The following is a 26,038-nucleotide window of genomic DNA, read 5'->3' on the forward strand; positions in this document are numbered from 1 at the left end:
AAAAAAAAAAAAAGTTTTGTTATATCCAGGATTTTCTTGGGATATTCACATTATATATTGGCTTCTAATTCAAAATTATTCATTTTATCCAACATGATTTGACTTTAGTTGTCTTTTTATAGTTTATATAAAACATAAGGTTATTTTTCCTCAATTCTGTGATCCAGAGATTTTCCATATTGAGTAAAGATTTACTGAATTTATATATGGCAGTTCAGTCATTTAATAATAGGATATTGCAGAAGTAGAATGCTTTGTCAGTACTTAGTACCTATAAGTATTTGGGGTTAATTTTCAGTGGTTTAAAGAAAACTAAAGACCATTTAAATTTCTGTGTTTTTAGTAGTGAATATCCTGCTTACTAGTACGATGAATAATCTGGTAAACTTGGTTAACAAAGCACTTCAGTATGGCCCTTTATGAACAGGTAAGCTTATAACTAGCTAGGAGAATAAACTGATTGTTTGGAATATCCAAACCAAGCACAATGAACAGAATAGGAAGAAACCATGTTTTTAATTGCTCAAAGATTGTATAGGTAGTTCATTTGATGACACTTCTTGAGGAATGTATGAAGACTTAGAAAGTTCTCACATAGCAATAAAGTGATGATTAAGCTTACAGTGAAAGATCACAATGTGGAATTGCTTCTCAAACTGAGCGGAGGTGCTTGATAAAAGGCCAGATATAGTAAACACAAGCTTTTTTTTTTGGTGGTTGGCTGGTATGGGGATCTGAACCCATGACTTTGGTGTTAGAAGGCTGTATTCTAATCAGCTGAGCTAATTGGCCAGCCCCAGTAAACACAAGCTTTGTATTTTCATTTTAAAATTAATTGATGTGAATATTTCCATAATATATCAGGGCTTAATATTTTTTACCTTCATGATGAGAAGTTTATTACAGAAAGCTGGCTTCTACTGGGTGGGAGCCATTTTTGCACATCTCTAACTGCCTTCAGTGATATGTTGATAACTTAAATTGGCCAAGGTAGGAGTATTTACACCATGGAAATTGGTAAATGCAGCAAATGAGGGCATTCCCTTCCCTTTGTCCCCTCAGAGAGCCATTTTACCAGCACACCACCAATTTCAAACACTTAAAGAGAATAAGGTACTAAATTCTCATGTACTTGTCATCCAGCTTCAATAATTTTCATCTTATAGCCAGTTTTTCCTCTCCTACCTCTAGATATATCAGGTACACTGGAGGCATATTGGTCCTCTAGTGTGACACCCAATGACATTTTATCTTAAAGCCAAACACTTGTCTAAGGGTATCTGAAAAGTATGATTATATCTAAAAAAGTAAACTTAGTCTCATAACCAAGAGATAGGTAAAAATCATTAAGTGTACTTCTATCAATTACTAAACACTGTCAAGAGCAGTGGACCCGTAACCCTGCTGTCTCTATCTTTGCGTTAAATATTAGCTATTGTTTATTGAACTGCTTGAAATACTATATATTTGTGATCTGTAATTATATATGAGTTAACTATCATAATCCTGATAACCCTAATAAATTTACTATTCCTATTTTGGAGATAAGAAATGGAGAATGGTTTGGTTTGCTTTTTTTTTTTTAATTACAGCAGGGAAGCTGAGAATGGTTTTTACATTTTTAAAGGTGGTTACATCCTAAATGGTTACATAACTATCCTTTTAATAGCCTTGTTTTTCCCTCTTGGCCCACTGAGTGTAAAAATATTTACCATCTGGCCCTTTAAGAACACATTTGCCAACCTAAGTCTGGTCTAAATGGTGAAACTTAATTTTACATTGATGGAAGTATTTTCGTGGATAGTATTCCTTTTGTTCTTAGAATATTTCTTTGAGGTAGGCAGAGCATATGCTTTATTCCAGAATTATTTGCTAATTGCTTAACATATTAGACACTTAACTTTACAGATAAGGCAATTCATACTCAAAAGAAGTAAGATGCTATTTAGTAAGCAGCAAGAGAAATAACTATAACTCTGTTTTTTTCCCCCTGAACTACAACACCAAATTTAAATACTGAGAAAATAATAAAAACTCTATGACAATCCTCAGTTTCTTAAGAATATCAATTAATTTAGGGTTTTAAAATGTTTTGAGGGCCGGCCCGTGGCTCACTCGGTAGAGTGCGGTGCTGATAACACCAAGGCCATGGGTTCGGATCCCATATAGGGATGGCCGGTTTGCTCACTGGGTGAGTGTGGTGCTGACAACACCAAGTCAAGGGTTAAGATCCCCTTACCGGTCATCTTTAAAAAAAAAAAAAAAAAATGTTTTGAATATTTCATAAAAGAAGTACTGAAGTAATTTTATCACTTAGTACTATTCTCAGGAAGCAGTGCTTTGTAAAGAAGAGAACCATGAATGACAAAGTCAAAAAAGCTTTCTAGAAAAGTCTTTATTTTCCTGTTATGAATAATTGCTTTTCTTGGTTATCCCAAATGATTTTGTAAGTTTCATAATTTTTATATGTTTGACTGGGATCTATGAAATAACAAAATTAGAATTCTTCACCAAAAGAAACAAAAGTATCAGATATATGGAAAGGCTATAGTTAAATTATTTTATGCTTTCAGGAATAATAGTGACTATATACCCTGTTATTAATTAGATGGTAGCTTGGTTAAAGTTTTTATAGAATTTTTAATGATTGATGGTGTTCCATGATGAGGCAACATTCCACCAAATTACTAGCTTTCCAAAAGTTGCAGTACCATGTATAATGCTTTAGTATGATAGCAGTTTTGTTTTAAAACCAGAATCAGGGTGAATGTGGCTTTTTTGAAAGCTAAAATTTATGCTTTATGTATATTTGTAAAACACTGATGTCTTAGTGTCCCATTACCTTTATTCTGTTTGATTAGATGCTTGTTGAAAAGTAAGTTTACAAATCAAATGATGAAACATAAGGTCTTAGTGAAAGTAAGAAAAAAACCAAGACTTTTCACTTAAGGCTTCATGGAATAGAATTTTTATGTAATCAGAACAGCTGTTTAGGACGTCCTTTTTCTGGTGATGAAAACATAGACTGTAATCTCAAACAAAGTGGAATTGTTAGATCTTTTGGTTTTTGTCATCTACTTACTATTGAACTTCAACTAGGTAACTGTATTAATATGAAGTAATTGGAAATAATCTTTTTTTAAAAATGGCAGTTATAGCAAAAGATCACATACCACCAGGTACGATGTTGAAATGACTGGTGTGTAATATTTTCTAAAACCTTCATTTTCGGTCAACATAAATTTCCTTTATTTTTCCATTTCTAGTACAATTTTGTTTTGAAGCTTAACGTATCAAGTGAATCTAAAGTTTACACTTCAGTAGTGCTGGATTTTAAGTCATTTAAGATGAAAATGGAAATGTGAAGTTTACTTAAAATTAATTTTCTTCATCTGTAATGTCTAATTCTTCATCATCACCACCATCTTCTGCTTGTTGCTCCTTCCTTAGTCGACAGGTGGACACCTGTTAAAAGTTCACATTTTTAAAAATAAAAAGTACTAACTTATTTTACATGCTTGGTATGTATCTTTATATGCCCTTATAGGAAAGGGCCCAAAGAACAAATATTTCAGAAAAATGTCCACATACAATAATTTTTTGTAATGAACATTCCCTATGAATTACTGTATTTTAAGGTTGAAAAGTCACAATTTTTTTCATTCATTCATCATATTTTTGAATAAAAATGTGAAATTGACCATTTGATTCCAGTTGGATAGCCACCAATACATCAATAACATAAAGTACTTTGAGAGAAAAGTATAGCCTCTGTATATTACAAATGTTAAAAATAAGTTAAACAATTCTTGGGTCACAAAAACAGCATTTGAATGAGATTCATCAAATGAATGGCAAAAACAGAAGGATATTGCAACTAGGGAATGGGACAGAAATACCAATATTTAAGTGTGATTTGAATGGAATGATTTGAGAATCTAAACCCACCAGTTTTAAGTCCTGACTGTACTCCCTTGGGGCATCTTACTGAAAATGTCTCTGAGGGTGATTATACCTTCCAGGGGGCATTTGGCAGTGTCTGGAGACATATTGGTTGTCAGAACTCGGGATGTGTATTTGTGTGTGCAACTGGCACCTTGTGGTGGGTAGAAGTTAGGGATGTTACTCAGCATTTTAATTTTAATGCACAGGACAGTACTCCCCCATCCAAGTTATCTGGCTGGAAGTCAGTAGTGCTGAGGATTAGAAACCCTGACATAATGTATTCTAAAGTGCTATACAAATGTTAGCTAACTTAGGTAACATTATTAGTACTAAATAATTGAAATTTTACATATAATACTACATTTATGGAATTTACGTGCAAGGCACTTAATGCTGGAATAATAAAAATATAATTTGGCAAGGGAGAAAGAGACATAAATATAAAGCAGAAAATAAATGCTTAAAGGAGAATCAAATGAAAATACAAGGTATTGGGTCAAATTTACCTGAAAGTTGTATTTTGAAAATATAAATTCTGAAGGCTAGATATGAAAAGGGCATAGCTGTATAGATCAGGGTTTGGCAAGTTATGGCCCAGCCTGCTTCTTGTTTTTGTAAATAAAAGTTTTATTAGAACATGGCCATACTGATTATGTGTTGTTTATAGCTGCTCTTAGTTGGGATAGAGACCATATATATGGCTCCCAAAGCCTAAGGTATTTACTGTGGCCCCTTACAGAAAAAGGCTGTGGATCCCTAATATGAGGTCATTCAGGCTTTCTGGATATGAAAGAAATGAGAAAACTGGCACTTTCTCTAAAAATCTGTGCTTCTGGATCTATGATAATGTTCAACAAAAGCCTGTTTTAGATAAACAGTTCACCCTTGAACAACATGGGTTTGAATTGTGAGGGTCCACTTATCTACAGATTTTTAAAAATTGGAAAAATTTTGGTTATGTCATGCATCAGTTTAGCAGCCTGCCTAACAGTAGGCTATTAGGCTTAAGTAACTTAAGTAGTAAAGTAGTTAAGTTTGGGGGAGTCAAAAAGGCATATGTGGATTTTCATCTGTGAGGGGGTTGGGGCCTCTAAACCATGCACTGTTCATGTTCAAGGGTCAACTGTATTTATGGTGAGATTTAAACATAAGCCGTGTGACTTCAGAATCTATTCATATTATACTGACAAATCTACATTAGCATTCTTTTTCCACCTGTGTTCTCAACTGTTCTGCTTTAGAGAGAAGTAAATATGTGATTATAGTATAAAAGATACTTTGTGCAACCTTCCATCATTTTACAAAAGGGGAAATAAGCCCAGAGAGGGTAAAGTTATAGAGAACTTGTGACTGAAGGTGAACATTTTTAGTATTGAACAGTTCCACAGGCAGCAGCTCAGATTCCTTTAAATCATCGTTTTGCCAGGGAATGAATGAATGAATCAGTGAATAAATATTTCTAGCTCACCTGTCCTGTTCCAGATACACACTTAGCTGATAGTGATCTCTGAAGAGGTGACTTTGAATTTGCTCTTACAATATCTAAACGAGATGAATAATCTGGTGGATACAGAGAATTTCGGAAAACCTATTGCAACAATAAAACATCATTATAAAGTAGATACTAAACTGAAATTCTAGAGAATCAAATTAAGTTCCTCTCAGTTAACATTTTGTTTTTTCTTAAGCAACCCCTCCCCATGGACAAAATTCCAGTTATTGTAAATTTCTAAGAAAAGCAAAATACAAAAATAGTCTAAGCTGAAAAGATGAAACCTAAAAAATTCTATTTGAACCACATAAGATGATGAGGGACGTAAGCAGTAGTTAGTCACGAAACAATCATTTGAGTGCTTTTGCAAAGGAAACTGCAAAAGTTCCAACTATGCAAGCTGGTAGGGAGGCTGCAACATCTCTTTGATTCTTTCGGTTCTGTCTATCCTCACGTCATTTATCAATTTTAACTTTAGTGCTGTACTGCTATGAAAAATCACATGAGAGTAAACTGGAACCACTTTAACACTGAGTCCCAACTTCAGTGGGATCTGGAATGCCAAGACTTGTCAATTTTCTTTCCTTAAGGCAGTACTTCCAAGTCTTAAGCCTTCCTATCTCTATCTTTTCCGTTCACGCATTTCTCTAACATATAGACAGGTAAGGTTATCAGGTGGTGGTCCTCACTTTCTCTCTTTTTTCCCTTAAACACTTCACTCCACCCACATTATTTTTTTAAAAAGCAAATGTCATTTTGATCCTTTCCAATGTGTTTTTTTCCTTTATCCAAAACTTCAAACGAAAGCTTTCATTTTCCACAAGTTCCCTCCCTCAGAAAACAGATAAGCTCTCAAAATCAATTTTTTTATTATTATTATGACCTCGACGTCATAATACTGTTTAAAAAACTTCTGAAATATTCTGCTTCATCTCCATTTTTTAATAAACTACAATTGGGCTTTCACCTTCCACTAAAATTGCTCTTGCCAGAATCACCAAAGTTGTCTTTTCATCTTCATCCTCACAGTCCTAGTTCTGAAACTTTTTTTCCATACCATCATTAAGCTTTTTCATTGTGCTTGCTGCCCTGCTTTTTCACATCTCCTTTTCTACTGCTTACACCTTAAAATATTTTAAAAGACTTTTCCTTAGGCCACTTAAAAATCCTTCTCTAAAAGATCTCATTTACACAGTATTTAATGGCTACCCTTCAACTAATTCTCTGTATAGTCTGTATACTCTTCTGACAGCCATATTCATGTTCCTAAGTATCTTCTGTTCTAGACCAACATTGTCCAACAGAACTTTCTGAGATGATGGAAGTGCTTACCTTTGCTTGCTACCACTGGCCACTGTAGCTACTGAGCATTCGAAATGTGGTTCATGTGGATGAGGAACTGAATTTTTTTTTTTTTTTTTAAAAAGATGGCCGGTAAGGGGATCTTAACCCTTGACTTGGTGTTGTCAGCACCACGCTCACCCAGTGAGCCAACCGGCCATCCCTATATAGGATCCGAACCCGTGGCCTTGGTGTTATCAGCACCGCACTCTTCCGAGTGAGCCACGGGCCGGCCCCTGAATTTTTACTTTTATTTAAACTTAACCTTAAAAAGCCACATATGCCTGATGGCTTCTGTATTGGACAGCTCTAGATTCACTTTTACAATGAAAAACATTATCTTATACTTAACAGAGTAAGCTATAAGACTAGGAATTCTACCTAAATTTCTCACCTGAGGTACTTCTGTTTTATTGACTATACCTTTATAAGTTTACTTAGACATCTTACTAAAGACCAAGATATGTTGTTATTCTATTCAAAAACTTTTTGTGGCTCCTGACTACTCAAGGCTACATCCAAGGCTTAAGATCACTCAACCCTATCTACCACTCTCCACTTCTAGGCTATATACCTATTTGCAGAACATTTGTTATACTAGGCCTTTGCAATGCTGGTTCCTTAGCCTGGAGTTCAGTAAACTTAATTGTCCTTCAAGAGTCAAGTCATAAAATTCTCTACCCTCTAGTATACATTTATCTCACTGTCATTTTTCAGATTACATATCTGTCTCCGCAATAATTATGTTCCTCAAGAGCAAGGAGTCCTGTTTTATCTTTGCAACCCCTCCTAGTTTAAGAAAATAACCTGGCAAATAGAAGATGTTAATTAAATTCACTTTTGCCAAATGGATGATGTTAACAGTTTAATCCCCATGTTGTAGGGAAAAAAGGAGACTGAAACTAAGGGGATGTCCATACACATTTTTTAAATCTCAAAACTGCAGGACACAAAAGGAATAAAACTTTGAAGGTGAGGCTGGTGTTTTAGGGCAATTCAGGGATGCTAATTAGGGTAAAGTTACTGAGGACAGAATTCTATTTTGGTGCCAGATATGGAACACTGACATCCTATGGTATGATATAAAAACTGGATGACTCTAGTCAACATATTTAGAGGGGATTTTTTTTTGTTAGAACATTCCTTTTTTAAACTTTTCTAGCAAAGACGAATTTAAAGTGAAAAGTGGAAGACAGTATGCAACACTTGAGATAAAAGTCTAAACCGGTTAGATACTTATTAAAATTAACCTTACTGCAAAACAAACTTACAGAAATGTTCGTTTATTGACAATAATGCATTTTCCAACATGGTCCAAGATCTCTTAGAGGAGTGAATCTCAATGTTTGAATATGCTCTGAAGTGGTTGTACAGAGGTGATCTTTTGAAGGGGAAAATGGGCCTGACAATACTTTTTATGTGAAGAACAAAGTAAGATGGTTTGTGATATAACTAGAGTGCCTAACTGCAACAAACTCGGCTGCAGCTGGAATCAATATCAGCAATTCTCATAAAGCATGGACTGCCTGGAAGAAGAGCAAATTATTTTTCTGTCTCTCTCTGCATCTTGTTTGTTTCCAAGAAACCTTGTATTTACAGGTTTTCTTTTGGTACCTGTTTGATATAATTTTGCTTCCCTTGGTCCATCAACTCTCCCCAGACTGCTCTCCTCTCCTCTCCACAGTTGCTGTATGGCATAATAATAATTTATGCCTGTGGCTCATTGAACACATGCTTGTGCCTAGTACTGTGCTATTTTAAATACATTGTTTTTTATTTACAATAGTCTTGCCTCAGGGCCTTTGTATGTATATCTGTCTACGCCTTTTGCATAGTCCTGCAAGTGTCTAGTTAAGAAATCGCTCTTCGATTCTCCATACTATTGGAACCCCCCATCACACACGCACACAGCACATAGAAAAAATATTTTTTCTTTATGGGACTGGTCACATTATAAAAGTTACATAGTATTTTTTATGTTGGAACTCCCTGGTAGATTTTTTTTTTTCTTTCTGACCGGTAAGGGGATCATAACCCTCGGCACGGTGTTATCTGCACCATGCTCAGCCAGTGAGCGCACAGGCTATCCCTATATAGGATCCGAACCCGCGGCCTTGGTGCTACCAGCGCAGCACTCTCCCGAGTGAGCCATGGGGCCGGCCCTCCCTGGTAGATTTTAAATTCCTGCTTTGACAACTTGGACCATTTCTAACATAATGCTAAATCCCCAGCACTTGGAATAGTGCCTGGCATATAGAACAGGTGCTCAATAAATAGTTGTTGAACAAACATGAGGTAAGTACTACAAGTATTTCCATTTTAGTGAGGAAGAAGCTGAAGAGTGAAGAAGTTAACTTGCTCAAAATCACTAGAAAGTGGAAAGTTGATATTCAAAAACATCTACCACACAGCCCTGAAACCTTTAGTTTTTCACAGAGCTCTTCTCCCACAAACTACCTAGCTACCTAATAAAGAGTAGTGAAAGAGAATTAATGAAGTGGTGTGACAAAAAAGGTACCTAGGGCCTCTGGAATAAGAAGGAAAATCTTGGGGACCAAAGGACTTGAAGGAACTTTAATATTAACAAATAGCATGTCAAGGGTATTAGAAAAAGAATGAAAATACTTATAAAGGGACTCCACCTGCCACTTAATGCAGTATTCTTTCTTGCAGGAAATAGTTCATGTCACTCATCTAGAACTATACTTCTGGCAGTCTAGTGTAGAAGATAAAAATAACAGTGTTGTAATCAGATTTCTGGGTTTGACTCCCAGCTATGCTACTTACTAGCTATGGAACCTCTGGAGAGTTTCTTAACCTCACAGTGCTTTGTTTTCTCATCCATAGAAATAAGGACAATAAGTACTTTCATCATAGATGATGGGAGGATTAAAATAATTAACATAGCTGAAATGCACAGATCAGCAGCTACCCCAAAGTAACCACTATATGAACGAACATTTGCTATTTTTTTATTTTACAAATGACATAATCTTGATAATATATATTTTAAAAACAGGCCAGGGGCCGGCGTGGTGGCGCACTGCTACAGTGCGCCGCTTGGGAGTGTGGCGGTGCTCCCGCCGAGGGTTCAGATCACACATACAGACCGGTTCCTGCTCACTGGCTGAGCGAGGTGCGGGTGCAACACCGAGGATTGCGATCCCGTTGCCGGTCCTGGTCCGGTACGGGCGCAACACTGAGGGTTGCGATCCATTGCCGGACACGAAAAAAAAGACAAAAAACAAACAAACAAACAAAAAAAACAGGCCATAAAAAGGAGTGATAATTAAGAAACCTTACCTTTAGTATTTGGAAGGAAATGATACTTAGATATTAATATTTTGTCAATATATGACTTCCTATGTATGACAAAAGTGAAATCAGATTTTGGCATTGGAAGCAGGTACACATGTACTAAAACATACACCTTTCTTCATTTTCATAAAGCTATATTTTGGTTTTACTGAATTAAGTTTCCTGGAACCAGTGAAGTAATGGGACAAGAAGGCTCAAAGGATGGTATTTTTTATTGACAGTTAAGATACAAAAAATTTGAAAGAAATTGGGGGAATCTTCAAAATTGTTAAATGGAAGAGATCCTCAAATTCTATCATTTACTAATACAGAATTCTGGTTGTATCTTTAGAGTACATGGCTTTTTTCACTTCTACATTAGAGATAATAAGAACAAAGTATATCTTGAATATTTTATCTATTTCAGCAAAAATACCTCTGTGCCTGTTTTTCTTTTTTTGTAAAGAGAATAGGACATTCACTTTTCAGATGTGCTTTACTGAAGATCAGATCAGGCCTTCATACTTAACTGCTCTAATGTTAGTTGGTCAATCAGAATTTCTATTTAAATAAAATTCCTATTAGCAAAAAGCAAGCTTACATAAGCCTGCATTTATTTTATAGCTTAGTGATTAAGTTACATAAAACCAGTTGGAATCCTGATTCTGCTCTTTATTAGCTAAGTGGCCATAGACAAATGAAGTTGTTTAAAGTCTCTGTTTCTGTATTTGTAAAATGAGAATAATAATATGACCTACTTCATAGGACTATTAGAGGATTGAATGAAAAAATGCGTGTAAAGCTTTCGGCATTGTGCATGACAAACACTCAGATGTTGCTCAAATCAATAAACATTAGTTATTTTTAGCACACTTTAGTGGGCTTATATCACCAGTCAAAATGATAAACAGTATTTCATGTAATGGCTTTATATAAGTTACATTTTACTAGCTATTAATAAATCTTGGAACTTTTACCATGGTTAGTTTGAAAAATTAAAAATAATTGGAAAGTCATAAAAGTTAAAACTATTTAGGACTCTACACAATAACATATAAACTATTGTAGGATTCTAATTTAAGATATTTTTACCCATATAAATTAATGCTCTTTTAAACATTTCCATATTAACAGAACTTAGCTTAGAAAGATATAGACGTACCTCTAAATCTTCATCCTCATCAATCTTTTGTATATTTTGGTAGGCAGCAGTGTAGACCTCTAAAGCTTTGCCATGAAATAACATTTCAATTGTGATAAATTCTGAAAATATAGTCTAAAAAACCAAAGATTTGAATTAAACAATCAAATTGCTTTATAAATTTAGTAAATTTATTCCTCACTATAGTCTTGGCATTTTATGAAGTAGAGAGGTATCTGGTTTTTTTTACAGGGCAAATGAAGTACAAAAGATAACTGAAATAAAAATAGCTGTGAAGACCTTTTGCAGCAGACCTTTACTTTATACCAATATATTTCCTATGTCACCATTCACTTCCCTCTTATTTTTTATTTTAGTCAACTCTCTTTATAGCTAGTAACTGACATTTGTAATAAAAATATCTAAGATGTATGCTACAATGTACTCTTATACCACGTACCTATTTATTAGAGTAATTCAGTTCAGAAGTTGGTATTTTAGCAATTCCAACTGATGTTTAAACAACAGAATATTTTTTAGGATGGAATTATATTTCGTCATATTTCTGACTCTATGCTACTTGTATTCTCTAGCGATAAAGGAATTACTTCTAGTAATGCTATTCCTACCACTGATTATTGTACCACACATTTGCCTAGAGTTTTCCAGTTTATAAATACATGACTTGCCCAATGTTGCTCACAGCCAGAATGATGACACATGGATCTGATTCTAAGGTTATAAGGTATAGCTCTTGTCGAGTAAGAGCTATAGGTTATAACCCTTCCTAATGTTATAGCTGTAACGTTATATAGTGCCCACTGCACTGTGCTGTTCTTGCTGGAATCAATCATTTACTTCAGAAATAAGCTATCTGCAGGTAAGTTCTATGAGCATAATGAAAACTGATGGTAAGTAAAATGATGAGCAAAGAGAATGAAGATGTGCATGTTGATTGAAGCAGAGATGAAGTAATTGGTAGGTATCGAAAGGATACAAACCAGACAAGTTTTCAATAAATAGGATCTTATCCTTTTGTTAGTTATCTAGTCTCTTACCAAAATAAAATGTCTAATCATTAATGTAGGAGTACTTGGCTGAATAAGAAACAAGTAGAAAATACTCAAGCATAGGTTAGGCTGGAAGGCAATAGTCAAATACACATTCCCTCTAATCCCTGCTCTCCTGAGATAACCATCCAGAAAGGAGTGGTCTTGTACATTTGTAGACAAGTTTTTAAAACAGGTTAAAATTCAAAGTGTGAATCCTCTTTGATCGAGGAACTCTACGTCTGGTAATCTGTCCCATTTATTCCAAGAGCATAACTGGACCAGCACAAAGGCCAATATTTAAGGATGTTGATGGATGCAGTGACATCTGTAATTGCAAATATAACCTAGATGTCCACCACTGAGGACTATTTAAATAGATTAATATACCCATATTGCAAAATATGAGAATACTAAAAAGGATTATATGGATCTCTATTTCTTAGCATAAATATGTCCATAATAAGTTTTAAAACGAGATGCTACATATAGTGTGGTCCCATTTATACATAACTGTGTGGGGGTAATAACAGTACCTTCCTCATATTGTTATGAGGAGTCAATGAGTTTATCCACATAAAATACTTAAAATACCTGGCACATAGTCAGTGCTAAAGAAATGTTTGTTGTTGTTATATCTCTCTGTATATATGCATAGTAAAAAAAGTATGAAAGTTAGATATAAACCAAAAAATGTTGATTATTTTTGAGCAGTATGATTATTATGTTATGAAAACATTTTATGATTTTATATTTATAATAAAATATAAAGCTATTAAAAATTAAATTTAGAAGATGTTCCTTGCTTATTTCAGCTACTTCACCACATACTAAGTTCCTGTCCCGATTTATCCTAGAAGTGACCCCGGTCAAGATTTTTTTTGTAGGTTGAAATTCATCATATAACATGACTTTTCCTATTTCATAGGAAACAAAAGGGATTGTGAATTTTTCTCTCTTGTTCTGTACACTAAGTTCTATACCAACCTTTCTTAGAAAAAGAAATTCTTTGCAAAGTTCATATGAAAAGTCGTCTAAAAATTGTGCTTCCTTGCTAATTAATGCAGCTACCAAAATTCAAATGGAATTGTCAATTAAACCCACCTCAAACATAGTAATACAGTTATGAGCAGTACTCATTACTGCCAATCATTTCTGCCTCCAGAGTGACTGTTAAAGAAGGAACCACAAACTCTGCCCTCATCTGAAGCAATAGCCTGATAACAGGTAAGAATAAAAATGCTCTATGTTTCTCCCCCAAATAAGAGTGGCATCAATAACTTTGACTTTTCCAAGAATTTGTCTCATAGAAATGTTTATGAAACATGCTAAAATCAACACAATAATTGAATATTGTTTTTATTAGAAATAGGGGTAGGAATGTAACACTTTTTGACTGATCTTTGAGGCTATTAGTATCATGGGATTTCTGCATCCCTCTTTATCATAAAGGATTCCAAATGAGGCCAAAATTGGAAAACAGTTTGACAGTGAGGAAGAATGATGTACAGAACAGAGATTCAGAGCCCTAACAGAGTATGGTATTGATATCTGGTGCTTACATCTCTGGAAGTTTGCTAGAGCTATGGTAGTTTGCATAAAGTGTAGGTTGTTGTAGATGACAGGATTTTGTATGTAGAAAAATCCTAAGGAATTCACTAAACTATTAGGACTAATAATTGAATTTGGCAAGGTTATAGGACATAGTGTACAAGAATCAATTGTATTTCCATACATTTGCAATGAACAATCTGAAAATGAAATTAAGAAAATAATTTCATTTATAATAGCATAAGGAAGTGTAAATACCTAGGAAAAAGTTTAACAAAAGAAGCGCACAATTTATACTCTGAAAACTACAAATATTTAAAGAAATTAAGGAAGATTTAGATAAATTAAAAGGCATTGGAACAATCATTCTTAAAGTGTCAGTACTCCCCAAACTGATCTGCAGATTGAATGCAATCCATATCAGAATATCAGCTGACTTTGTAGAAATTGACAACCTGATTCTAAAATTCATGTGGAATTGCAACAGATATACATACAGCAAAATCACTCTTAGAAAAGAACAAAGTAGTTATACTCACACAGACATTTTAAAACTTACCACAAAGCAGTGTTAATCAAGACATTATAGTATTGGCATAAGGACAGATGCACAGAGCAATGAAAAAGTATGAGAGTCCAGAAATAAAATCATGTTAACTTGTTTCCAACAAGGGTGCCAAGACCATTCAATGGGAAAAGAATAATCTCTTCAACAAATGGTGCTACAACAACTTGATAGTCACATGCAAAATAATGAAATTTAACCTTTAGCTGACACTATATACAAAAATTAAGGGCTGGCCAGTTAGCTCCGTTGGTTAGAGTGTGGTGCTAATAACACCAAGGTCCAGGATTTGATCCCTGTACTGGCCAGTCGCCAAAAAGAAAAAGTTTCCAACAAAATTAACTCAAGTGGATCAAAGACATATGTAAGAGCTAAAAAGCACAAACAATGAAAGATAAATTGGACTTCATCAAAATTAAAAACTTGTGCTTCAAAGGACACCATCAAGAGAGTTAAAAGACAACCCACAGAATGGGAGAAAATAACTGCAGATCATTTATCTAATAAGGGTCTTGTATACAGAATATATTAAAGACAACTCAATGATAAAAAGACAACCCAATTAAAATATGGGCAAAGGGTAAATGGCAACAAAGAATGTTTACATTGTGTAATGATAAAAATAAATTCATAAACTGAAAAAAAAATATATGGGCAAATGATATGACTAGCCATTTCTTCAAGGAAGATATATGCAAATGGTCAATAATCAACGCAAATCAAAACCACTGTGAGAAACTACTTTATACTTTCTAGAGAGGGCTACAGTCAAGAAGTGTGATGAATAGTAAGCATTGAGGATACAGAGAAATTGGAACCATCATACACTGCTGGTGGAAATGTACAATGGTGTACCAACTTTGGAACAGTAGCAATTGCTGAAGTGATTAAGCCTAAGGTTACCAATGATCCAGCAATTCCACTCTTAGGTATATACCAAAGAGAAATGAAAATTTATGTTCACACAAAAACTTGCACATAAGTGTTTTTTTATCAGCATTATTCATAATAGCCCAAACATGAAACCAACCCATATGTTCATCAACTAATGAATGGATAAGCAAAATGTGGTAGTACAATGGAATATCATTTGGCCATAAGAAGGAATGAAGTAGTGATACCTGTTACAACATGGATACGCCTTGAAGGCAGGCTAAGTGAAAGAAGCCAGTCACAAAAGACCGCATATTATGATTTCATTCATATGAAATGTCCAGAATAGCCCAAAGCATAGAGATATAGATTAGTGGTGGTTGCCTAGGACAGGGAAACAGGCAACAGCTAACGTGTACAATATTGAGGTGATGAAAATGTTCTAAAATTGAGTGGTGATGGTTGCATATATCTGTAGATAAACCGAAAACCACTGAGTTGGACACTGAGAATTATATCTCAGTTACTTAAAAGTGTAAGTTTTTCTTGTCTTTTTTTTTTTTTTTCCTGTGACCATCAGATTTCCCTCTTTTGGAGTTGATACAGCAAACAAGGGGAAAAGATTGGAAGCTCTTTTCTTCTCTGTGCACCCTTCACTCCATCTCCTAATGCTTCAGGAAATCCTGGGTAGTAGGAATTGTAGCTGGGAATTCTGCACTCACCATTTCGATCCCAATTTTGTACTCAGTGATGCTCAGAGAATTAAAAACACCTGTCAAGTTAGTCCGTATGTGGGTGAAAGAAAGAAGTGAGCCCAAAGACCAGAGCAGAACTGAATTTCCATGTGTAAAAAAGATTTTGCATGCCCAAGTAACTGGTGAAGTTAGGAATCAGACTCCTGTCACCTAACCTTAGGTGCCACTTAGGTGGCAATGGAATCTGGAATACCTCACAAGTCTCCATTCTCATTTTTCAGGTTAACACATTAATTATCTTAATAACCTACCTAACTTCCTCTCACTTAATTTAAGAGAGGATGTCAGCAATTGTAAAACTGTATGCTCTGACCATACTCTCCCAGCTTGGGTAAAGGTATGTGTCTCAGGACAGCCTCCTGAGGTGCTCTTCTATTAGTAGCAATCTGCTATTACACAGCAGAGTGCAGAGCCTGTGACTGAATTAAGAGGCTAAAGTTCTGAAATCCTTTGAAACTATGACAGGAAATTAAAGAAAATAAAAGATGCAATGAATGTTCTTTCCTGGATTTCAGAGAGGAATGAGATAATTAAGTGGTAGATAATGCTTATTTTATTCGTACAGACATAGCTTTTGATGTTGAGATTTCTTTGTTGACAGTAGTATAAATAAAAAAATCACTAAAGCTTGTTAGAGAAAAATTTGCAGTGAGCCAAAAAGACATCCTTAGATGAGTTCTAAAGTATATAAGATGGTCATATGCAATCCATCAAATCTTCCTAAGAGGCCTATCAAAAAGTCACTGAAGACTTGCTGAATTCTATGATCCTGAAGAAGTTTCAAATTTGTTGATGTGTTACAGTAAAATAAGGCAATTCTTGTGACTTTGTTGACTAACACACCATATCATGGTGGATGCAAATTTATGTGATTGGTTACTATTACCCTGTTTACTTATTTGATAATAAGCAGTTACTAGGAAGTTTTATGCTACAAAAATTAATGACAGTGTATTATAATAGAAAATACAGATTAAAAAAACATAATTGGCTTGTAGCTCATATTTCTTTTTGGCCATGGTACTTTGACTAAATTATGTTATATTGGCTTAATTTCTTAATGACACCACTTCATTTTCATGGGGTTACTGTGAAGATTGAAAGGTAATTTATGTAAAGTGATCATACAGCTGAAACAGCACCTGATACATAAAAACATTATAAATGATAGTTCTCCTTGATTAAACAGTATTAATGATTTTTTAAAAAGCTGAATATCTGGCCTCTGGTTGGGCATGTAGCCCTTTTTATATACCATTGTTTCTGTAAAAAAATAACATTTGATATGGTTTAATTTATAATATTTTTTTTTCACAAGGACTATTTATGGGCTAAAATTCAGAATGATTTAAATTTTTCATAAATCTAAATTTAAAAAATAAGGTTAAAAAACATGTTTTGAACCTTAACAGTTACTTGTTACCTTTATATCCTTTATTTTCTGCTTCTCAAAATTATCAATAGTTTCTTCCAGCTGACGAGTTGTTCGGGTAGCATCTATTGTAGCTCTCTGTAATTCGGTTTCTGCCTACAAAAGTATTTACCAATCAAAATTACAAAAAAATCAAATTAGAATCCATTCAGTTGAGTCTATTGGTAAATGCTATTATCACAGTATTGGCTCTTTGGCATAACAGTGTAAATTGCTCAATATTGTATTTTACCACATATAATAAAATGATATATATAACAAGCACATGCAGAATAAAGAACTTTAAATCTAAGTGACATGATTCATGATCTGAAAACAAAAATCCTTTTGTTTCTACAAAACCATTTTTTCCCTATTACCCTTGAATGATTTACTGTGTGATTTTCCATATTTTCTATTGCCTCCATCTATTTCACTCCCTGTGCCAATCATTCTCTTTGGTCCTTTACAAAGATTATTTCATTTAATCCATTCAATAGTCTTATGAGATAAGTATTATTATACTTTACAGATTAAGACAGTGTTTGAGAAGATTGAAAATATTTGTTAATAAGTCATAAATCCTTTCTTTTGAGGGGAGAAAGGGTTAAAAGGTAAAGAGACAGAAGAAAAGATTCTATAATATCTTAATCAGGTGGACTAGAATGTATACTACAAATATGTATTTCAGCATGAGATTTTTACTCGTAGATTCTTCTTACAAGGTAACAATATTAGATTGTTTCTATTTAGTTAGGCTTATTATAAAAAATATAAATACTAGTAACAAATAGCAAATCTAATGCTTTGCTTCACACTGACATGTATACTATCTAGATATGTGTTGTAACAGTCAATATCGTTAGCCACATGTGGCTATTTACATTTACATTAAAATTAAATTAAAATTTAAAAACTGGTTCCTAAGTTACTATACCTGCAGTTCAAGAGCTCAGTAGCCATATATGAGTGTAGCTAATGGCCACAGTACTGGTAAGTGAGAACATTTCCAATCTAATCACGTTTCTCTTCAAGCATCTCTTTCTTTAGGACTATAGATGCCCAAAAACATTTAAAATTTTTTCTTAAAGGAGTAACATAGAAGGGCCGGCCTGTGGCTCACTTGGGAGAGTGTGGTGTTGATAACACCAAGGCCAAGGGTTCGGATCCCTATATAGCGATGGCCTGGTTGGCTCACTTGGGAGAGCATGGTGCTGACAACACCAATTCAAGTGTTAAGATCCCCTTACTGGTCATCTTTAAAAAAAAAAAAAAAAGAATAGTAACAAATTTTAAAAGACATAGCCCAATTTTCTCATTAAATGTTTTCTAATAAAGTTTGTTTCCTATGCTAGTATCATATTTACTCAAAAGTCTCATATATATCATTTAATAATTAATCATGGGAAAAATTTGCATTTGTCATCAAACTTCTGTGACATGTAATATTGTGACATTTAGCCTTTGCCTTTTTTTTTTTTGTTCTCAAGAAAATGTGCAAGTTGAAACAAGTAAAAGGGTTTACTATAAGGATCCATTTCTCGACACACCACTTTATTACGCACCTGTGACTGAAATTTTTCATAAAGGAAAAAATACATTTCAAAGAGAATGTAACAACTTTTTTCAATAAATTAAAATTATGTCATCTTTAGAATTATATACTTTTGCAATTAGGTTAATTCAACTGCACAATTTCAATATACTGAGCGCTTAAAAATATATTCATATACACCCCTCTCTCTGTGTGTTTGTGTACACATTTACCATATGGGGTGTAAGTTATTTTAAAAACATACAAACTTTCAACTTAATCAAAACCAAGAATCAAAAATAATTCTCTATTTTGCTAGGCTTAGAATTCTTTAAACTATAACCTCACCACAGGAAATTAAGAAGTAAAATAGAGCTCCTTGAAGATTTATTAGTATAAGGAAATTTCTAACACTTATTTGATATGTGATAACCTTTTGCTAATGAAATATTCAAGCAGACTAATTCCTAATACATTTTTTTTTTTTTTTTTTTTGGTGGCTGGCTGGAATAGGGATTGAATTCTGGACCTAATTCCTAACACTGTTTATTACATGTAACTGATGTCTTTACTTGTGACTACTTCCTTTTGACTCATGTCTTCCCCTCCCCATTTATTGGTATTTTCATTTTTAAATTTGGAAGGGTAAGTAGAATTGGGTAAAGTAGGAAAGCATGGGGAAGTAGAAGCCATAACTGGGACATCTGTATATTAACCTTCTGTTACACTCCAGCAGCTACTATTCATTTCTAAAAGTTTCAAATCCCTTCACTCAAGCACCCAAAGTCACACACCTATTTTTAGCAAAGAGAACATAGATTTCTAATATTTCTTCCCTTCCCTGAAAATTCTTCAAAATTTTATAATGCACCAATTTGAGTAGGAAATGTTTTTGATTAAAATACTAACATACAACTCCATGAATAAAGATATCAATATATTAAATGGAATTAGTCAAGAGTCTAAAATGATTTATAAAAGAGTAAGCCAGATTCATGTTTTCAAACTGTTCTAGGAAGCTTGTTTAGAAGCCCTGGCAGGGGGTGGGTGGGGGGGTGGTGGTGAGTAGGTAGAGCCCTAGGATTCTTCTTTATTCCATCCTCTTCTACCAGAAGGATTTTATTTTACATATTGAACTTTAGTATACTACTTCTGAATAGTCATATGAATTTTAAGGGTCTACCCTAAAAATTCTATGATGCTGTGATTGAATATTTTTATATGTATATTGAATACATTTACATGTAAATCACCCTTTATTTTCTAATCTTAGGTTGTCAAATCCACCAGTTGTAGATCTTGCCCAGTGAGCAAATCAGTTCAACTGTATCAATAATCTCTTCAGTCTTTGCATTTATTTCCCCCCATGTGAACTCACAGCCCTGTTTCATCTATGCTGTAAGATGGTCTTCCACAGTAGTGTTTACAGCAGAGCATCCAAGTCACAAAACTTTGTCTTAGGTACTGATTCATTTGTGTTGAGTGTTGCTACCAATACTTCTGATTCAATCTTGCCAACTGTTCAGGATTCCAAATGTTACATTATACCTGCCTTCATGTAATCACCCCACCACCCCCTCAAGATCAAAACAAAACAAATTTGATCTCTCGCTTAATTCCTAAACACTGGTGAAACTCCCTGGCCTCTGCCTTGACCTCTAGTTGTCACTCATAAATTTGCCAGGACTCTGGTTTCTCTGACTTGCTTAAAACACAGAGTCTATGATCTCCAATTTGCAGATCTTAAGCCTCAATGACTGTCTAGATGTTCCTGTTCCTGCCTCCAATGGGCACTCTCAGCACTATGGCTGCCCATTTTTTTTTAGTACAAGGTTGGGCTTATGTACCTTTGGTCCAAATGAGGAAGGACCAGGCAACTGGCGTAGCCCCATATCACTGCTCAAGGGACTTTTCTCAGGAATAGAAGTGTTCTGGAACCCCAAATGCCCCCAAAGAGCAAGTCCTCATGTGGACTTTGGCTGAGTTGGCAGTAACAACCTTTAGGAAGTAGAATGGAGACACACAAAAGAAGGAATGGGAAAGGCAGCAGAGATGCTAGTGCTTTCTACACAGTTCTACCTACCCCAGTTGCTGGCAGTTAGCCAGGCACTATGTTGTATGCTGTTGTTTAGTCATGAACCAGGTGCATTCTAGACTAAGAAATAGTCATGTTTAACAGGAGAACCTTGTTACTCATAGATACTCCTATTTAGATCCCTTCTGTCTAGCTGTGGACCTTAATTATACTCTTAAATCTCCTGAGGGTCTTTGGCTGAAAGTCATAATTGTGGTTTCACAGTTTTTTTTTAAAAAGAGAAAAGGAATTATAATGGGAAAAAACTTTTTGTTCCCTTTTCTCAAAAGTGGGGAGAGAGGGCATTGATATATTAGAATTAATGATAGATCTTTAATTTTAGAATTATTTTTTGTTTTTTAAAAATTTTATAATTAAGTCATCACCATGTGAAAAAAAATCAGAATTTTTAATTTACTCTTTATGAAAACATCTGCATTTGAGAGTTTGTTTTTTTTTTAAAGTCTATCGTGGAAAATAATATAAGAGATTGAATTAGGTGGTATAATCTCTTTAAATTTAGCTAATATCTATAGTGAGAATTCCTAAATGCATATGATTCTTTTCAACATTTATATTCAAATTCTCCACACTTTTAAAATAGAAATGCATAATCTCCATATACATTTACTTTTGTACTGCATACCTTACAAAACATTTTTTTAAAGACCAAAATTCAAAGGATACAATAACATGTCGATCAGATGGGTTTCGCTGACGTGTTCTTTCTAACTGAGTTAACTGCTTAGCTTCTCGATTCCTTGCTGTTAATGTTGCTTTGAGATCATCCTGTAAATAGGCATTTCTGTTAATAAAAATTTCTGATTTAAGTAATAAAATGTATACATTCTGTTTTAAGAATGGAAGAATGCTTCTTTGATCTAGGCACCATTACCACAGGAATTACGAGTACGGTACAATTAGTGTGTGTGTTTTTAGTATTCTCTCAAAATAATCATACAATTTCAATACAAAACTATAACCATAATATATATATGTACGTACATATATAATTTTGATTGGTGGTTACATGGGTATACACATTTGCCAGTGAACTCAATGAACACTTAAAATGGGAGAATTTTATTGCTTGTAAGTTATATTTCAATAAAGTTGATTTTTTTTTTCCTTTTTGTCTTTTTTCGTGACCGGCAACGGATTGCAACCCTCAGTGTCGTGCCCGTACCGGACCGGGACCGGCAACGGGATCGCAACCCTCGGTGTTGCGCCCGCACCTCGCTCAGCCAGTGAGCAGCCGGTCTGTATGTGGGATCCGAACCCTCGGCGGGAGTGCCGCTGCACTCCCAAGCGGCGCACTGTAGCAGTGCGTCACCGAGCCGGCCCTCAATAAAGTTGATTTTAAAAATAGAACTTGGTCACACTCATTTTAAAAGTCTAAATGTTATCACCTGCTTTAAAACAAAAATATAAACATATTTATTTCATAGAACAATTTCTGTCCATATATTCTTCATGATCATTCTTCATAAATACTAAATATTTTAAAGTTTCCATAATAATATCTTATGCTGCTACAGTAGTATACTTAACAAGCTCAGTAAAAATGTTTCTCAATTCTCAAAGATCTAAGAAATGATCTTTCAGGGTATGTAAAAAGAATGAATATATACTACCTTGTAATTTTTATTAAAAAGACAGTTGGAAACTTCATACTCTGCCAGAATACCTATTAATAGGAAAGAATGAATTTACTTACCCGTTTCATTTTTACAATGGTTCCATAAGCTTTCAAAGGTTCAACTACTTTGGCTTCAAGTCTTTCAACCTATTGAAAATTATTATACAATATAACTGAAAAGAAAATAGACATTGAAATTTAAATTCTGAAATAAAACCTATGCTCTTTAACCTGAACATAACTACTACCCAGATTAATATTTTTAAATTTTTACATTAAAATGTCACTGTCTAAATTAAGCTGTACATTGATAGCAAAAGCAGAAAAGTGCCTGGTATGCAACACAACAAGAAAATGTCCCAGGTTTACAAGGAGCTTATTCTTGCTACACCATCATTTTAGGATTACTTTTTTACCTTAAAGGAGCAGTTTTTGGGTAAGTTTTAAGTCATCTCAAATTTTAGTACAGTAACAATTTCAAATTTAGTACAGTACTGTTTAGCAGTGTTAAACTTTACATATATTATTTCTGAATTGCAGTAGCTCAACTGTTCAGAAAAAAAAAATTGAAGCAGAAAGATACAGCCTACTGGAACCATTTAGAACGAGACAACCTTCAAAAGCAAAAAAAGCATAGGGATCACTATATTCACTGCATTTTTTTCTGAGAAGCCACTCATGAATTATCAAAGCCTAGAGAACAAGATAAACGGTATTAGTGTTACTGAGCTGTCAGATTGTATGGCTGATCTCTTTTTTATTCAGAATTACAGTTTTCTTAGATATCAAGTTTTTATCACATTTTGAGTAATTACTTCTTTTACTAATAGCACCAGTGGAAGGCATTGAAGAAACAGGTTTTTTAAAAAAGGAATGTATATAAAAATAGCATAAGAAAAATAACTCACTTGGACATTAAAATTTTGTCTAAGGATAGGTAATACAAGTGACATGTATTCAATTGCTTAAAATGAACATGTGTTATTTTAACAGGAAAAAAGCTTTTTTGAAAATGATACATGTATATAATCAATGAGTACATTTCAATTCATATGTATTTTTCTTTAGTTTCTGAAAACAAAATGAATATACATGTTTCATTTAAAAATATTTTAGGCAAGTAAAAAAAAAAAATCAAATTCCCATCAAGCATTTAAATATTAGGAATCCTGGAATCAAGACCATGAATAGTTAGGACAGTTTAGTCGACACCATTTCTAAGAATCCATACACTGATTCAGTGTAAAGATTATCCACGTCTTTTTTCTGTTCTCCTTTTTGTTGCCTACCTTTTGTCATTGTTCATTAGCACCTCCACCATTTGGTAAGCAAGGGAAATAAAAGGAGGACAAATGTAAATCAATTCATTTTGCTATTTGATAAATAGCATAAAGGTGTTCTAGAAAGGGGCATTGAAATTACTGGCTATAACAGAATTTTAGGATTATCTGTAATATAAACTATTTTGAAACATTAAGTCCCGTTATCATGTATATCTGACAGTTGCTTGTTTATTACAGAAATGTCATATGACAACAACACACCATTTTTCCAAAAAGTACCCCCAAATGTTATTACTGCTTAAATTTTTGTATGGATAGCAATGATGGGTTCAAAGACTATTATTCTCATTTTATTTTTTAATAATTGAAATTTCAGTTTTAGGCTTTAAAAAAGGACCAAAAGCACTGATGAGAAAAGTACAAAACAAACAATGCAATTCTAACTAGGCAACTTCTGTGTCTTGAAACCAAAAATAAATATAAGTGAAAGTGCTTATAAAGTATTAAAAGAAAAAAATAGACTTTTAGAAAGAAAACAATCAGAAGAACACCTCTCCTGCTACCCAAAGTTAAAAGCCTCACATGTCTCTCTCAATACTGTTTGCTTACCCGATATAAATCATAGCCTTTGCGGGGTGGGGTGGGGGGTGTCAATGAAACATTGGCCAACTTTCCAGAGCATGGAAGCAGCAAGGATCTCTTGCCCCTTTATTAATAATCTATTAATTCACATTACCATTCCCAACATTTTCCATCTCCAGTCATACTTCAAAATGTTCTTACATGCACACAAGTCATGCTTTTCTTCCCCATGGATACTATATTTACACACCCCCTGCAAACGGCCACCCCTTAGCCAAAAGCTGGCTAATGAAGAGGGGAAATTCAAAACTTTAAGATACCCTAAAGTTTAGTTTGAAAAAAACAAAAATTTTTTTAAAACCACGGAAAGTTTCTCTTTAACAGACTCACACAATGTTACAGACATGAAAATATGTTTATCAAGTATGTGTTTGCCACTGCAGTTAGGTAGATTACAAGTGAAAGTCTTCATGTTTCCTTCATGTACTACTTCACAGCTCATTCATAACCATGATGCTGTGACCTTACTCCATACCTCGGCTTGTCGATAATCCTGAAGTTTGGCGAACTCATCAGCAAAGTTTTTCAGGCCCTGCTTTAAATTTGGGGTCTCTGTAGAGGCATACACGTTGATTTCATTCACCAGGAGGTCTGCTTTGTCTCGCAGTCTGGCAGTTTTCCGCACATAAGCAGCAAAGATTTGGCACAGCTCTCCAAAATGCTTCTCCACATTTGTGACAACATCTTGCAGTTGTCTGGTTTGAGCGTCCCTAGAGAAAAAGGTGACAAAAAGCAAAACATTCTCCTTAGAAATGCGATGGCTTCACGTTCATCTGATATGCAGACATTCCGGGGCATTCAAGTAGCTTTGAAGGCTCAAACCCACCTACGATCCCACAGTCTCCTGGGGCGGGCTGCCCTCCTTCAGGACCCCATTCGAGGCCTGGCCTCACTGTCGGGTGCAGGCTCACCGAGAGGCCCGGGCCGGGCGGACCTTTCCGCTGCCGGGTGGCGGCTGCTCCCGCTGGTCCTCGCTGCCCGGCCTGGGCGCCTGGCTGCCTCCCAGGCTTTTGCACCGCCCACGGCAGTGCGGGAACCCGAGCCCGAGAGCCTTCGTGGGTGGCAGGCGGCCGGGCCCCGGGCTCCTCCCGGCCGCTGGCGCTCGCTGCAGCGCAGGGAGATAGGCCCCAGAGCGCAGCGGGGACCTTGCAGCCTCCGGCCCAGGGACGGAATTCGGCGCGGAGGCCCCACGGAGAGAGCCTCCACTTCCCCACCCCAGCCCTCGCCTGCGGGCGGCCCCGGACAGAGGGGCCCCAGACTGTTACCGGTTTTCCAGACTGCGCCTCGACATCTTGCGTCGCGCGCGGCTGGGGACCCTCGGCAGCAGCCCAACGACCGGGGCTTGGAGGCGCCCGGGCGCGCTCTGGGGCGCGAACCTCCGCCGCCGCCACCACCGCCGGGAGCCGGAGACAAGGACCAAAAGCATTGATGAGAAAAGTACAAAAC

General features: G+C 35.2%; 2 protein-coding genes across 3 annotated transcripts in view; one reads left to right on the forward strand and one right to left on the reverse strand.

The window, feature by feature from the left end:
- Positions 1 to 13,492, forward strand: part of RBM12B (RNA binding motif protein 12B) — a 22,253-nt gene extending 8,761 nt beyond the window's left edge. Inside the window, exon 3 of the transcript XR_550755.1 lies at positions 13,431 to 13,492. The gene's annotated coding sequence lies outside the window, so the exon portion shown is untranslated. The remainder of the gene's footprint in view (positions 1 to 13,430) is intronic.
- On the reverse strand, positions 2,376 to 25,961 carry FAM92A1 (family with sequence similarity 92, member A1). 2 transcript variants are annotated; one of them, XM_008576407.1, is made up of 9 exons: positions 25,858 to 25,957; positions 25,068 to 25,302; positions 22,746 to 22,814; positions 21,716 to 21,817; positions 18,986 to 18,991; positions 17,433 to 17,537; positions 11,238 to 11,351; positions 5,414 to 5,533; positions 2,376 to 3,465 (listed from the first exon to the last, which is right to left on the reverse strand). In XM_008576407.1, exons 1-9 carry the CDS (start codon positions 25,881 to 25,883, stop codon positions 3,379 to 3,381), a joined length of 864 nt encoding a protein of 287 aa, XP_008574629.1. In that variant the 5' UTR covers positions 25,884 to 25,957; the 3' UTR covers positions 2,376 to 3,378. The 2 variants fall into 2 exon arrangements, with proteins under 2 accessions (XP_008574629.1, XP_008574630.1); XM_008576408.1 differs by lacking the exon at positions 5,414 to 5,533 and having other exon boundaries at positions 25,858 to 25,961.
- Positions 25,962 to 26,038: the final 77 nt, after the last annotated feature.

This window comes from Galeopterus variegatus, unplaced genomic scaffold, assembly GCF_000696425.1.
Source record: "Galeopterus variegatus unplaced genomic scaffold, G_variegatus-3.0.2 Scaffold1345, whole genome shotgun sequence".
Classification (NCBI taxonomy): domain Eukaryota; kingdom Metazoa; phylum Chordata; class Mammalia; order Dermoptera; family Cynocephalidae; genus Galeopterus; species Galeopterus variegatus.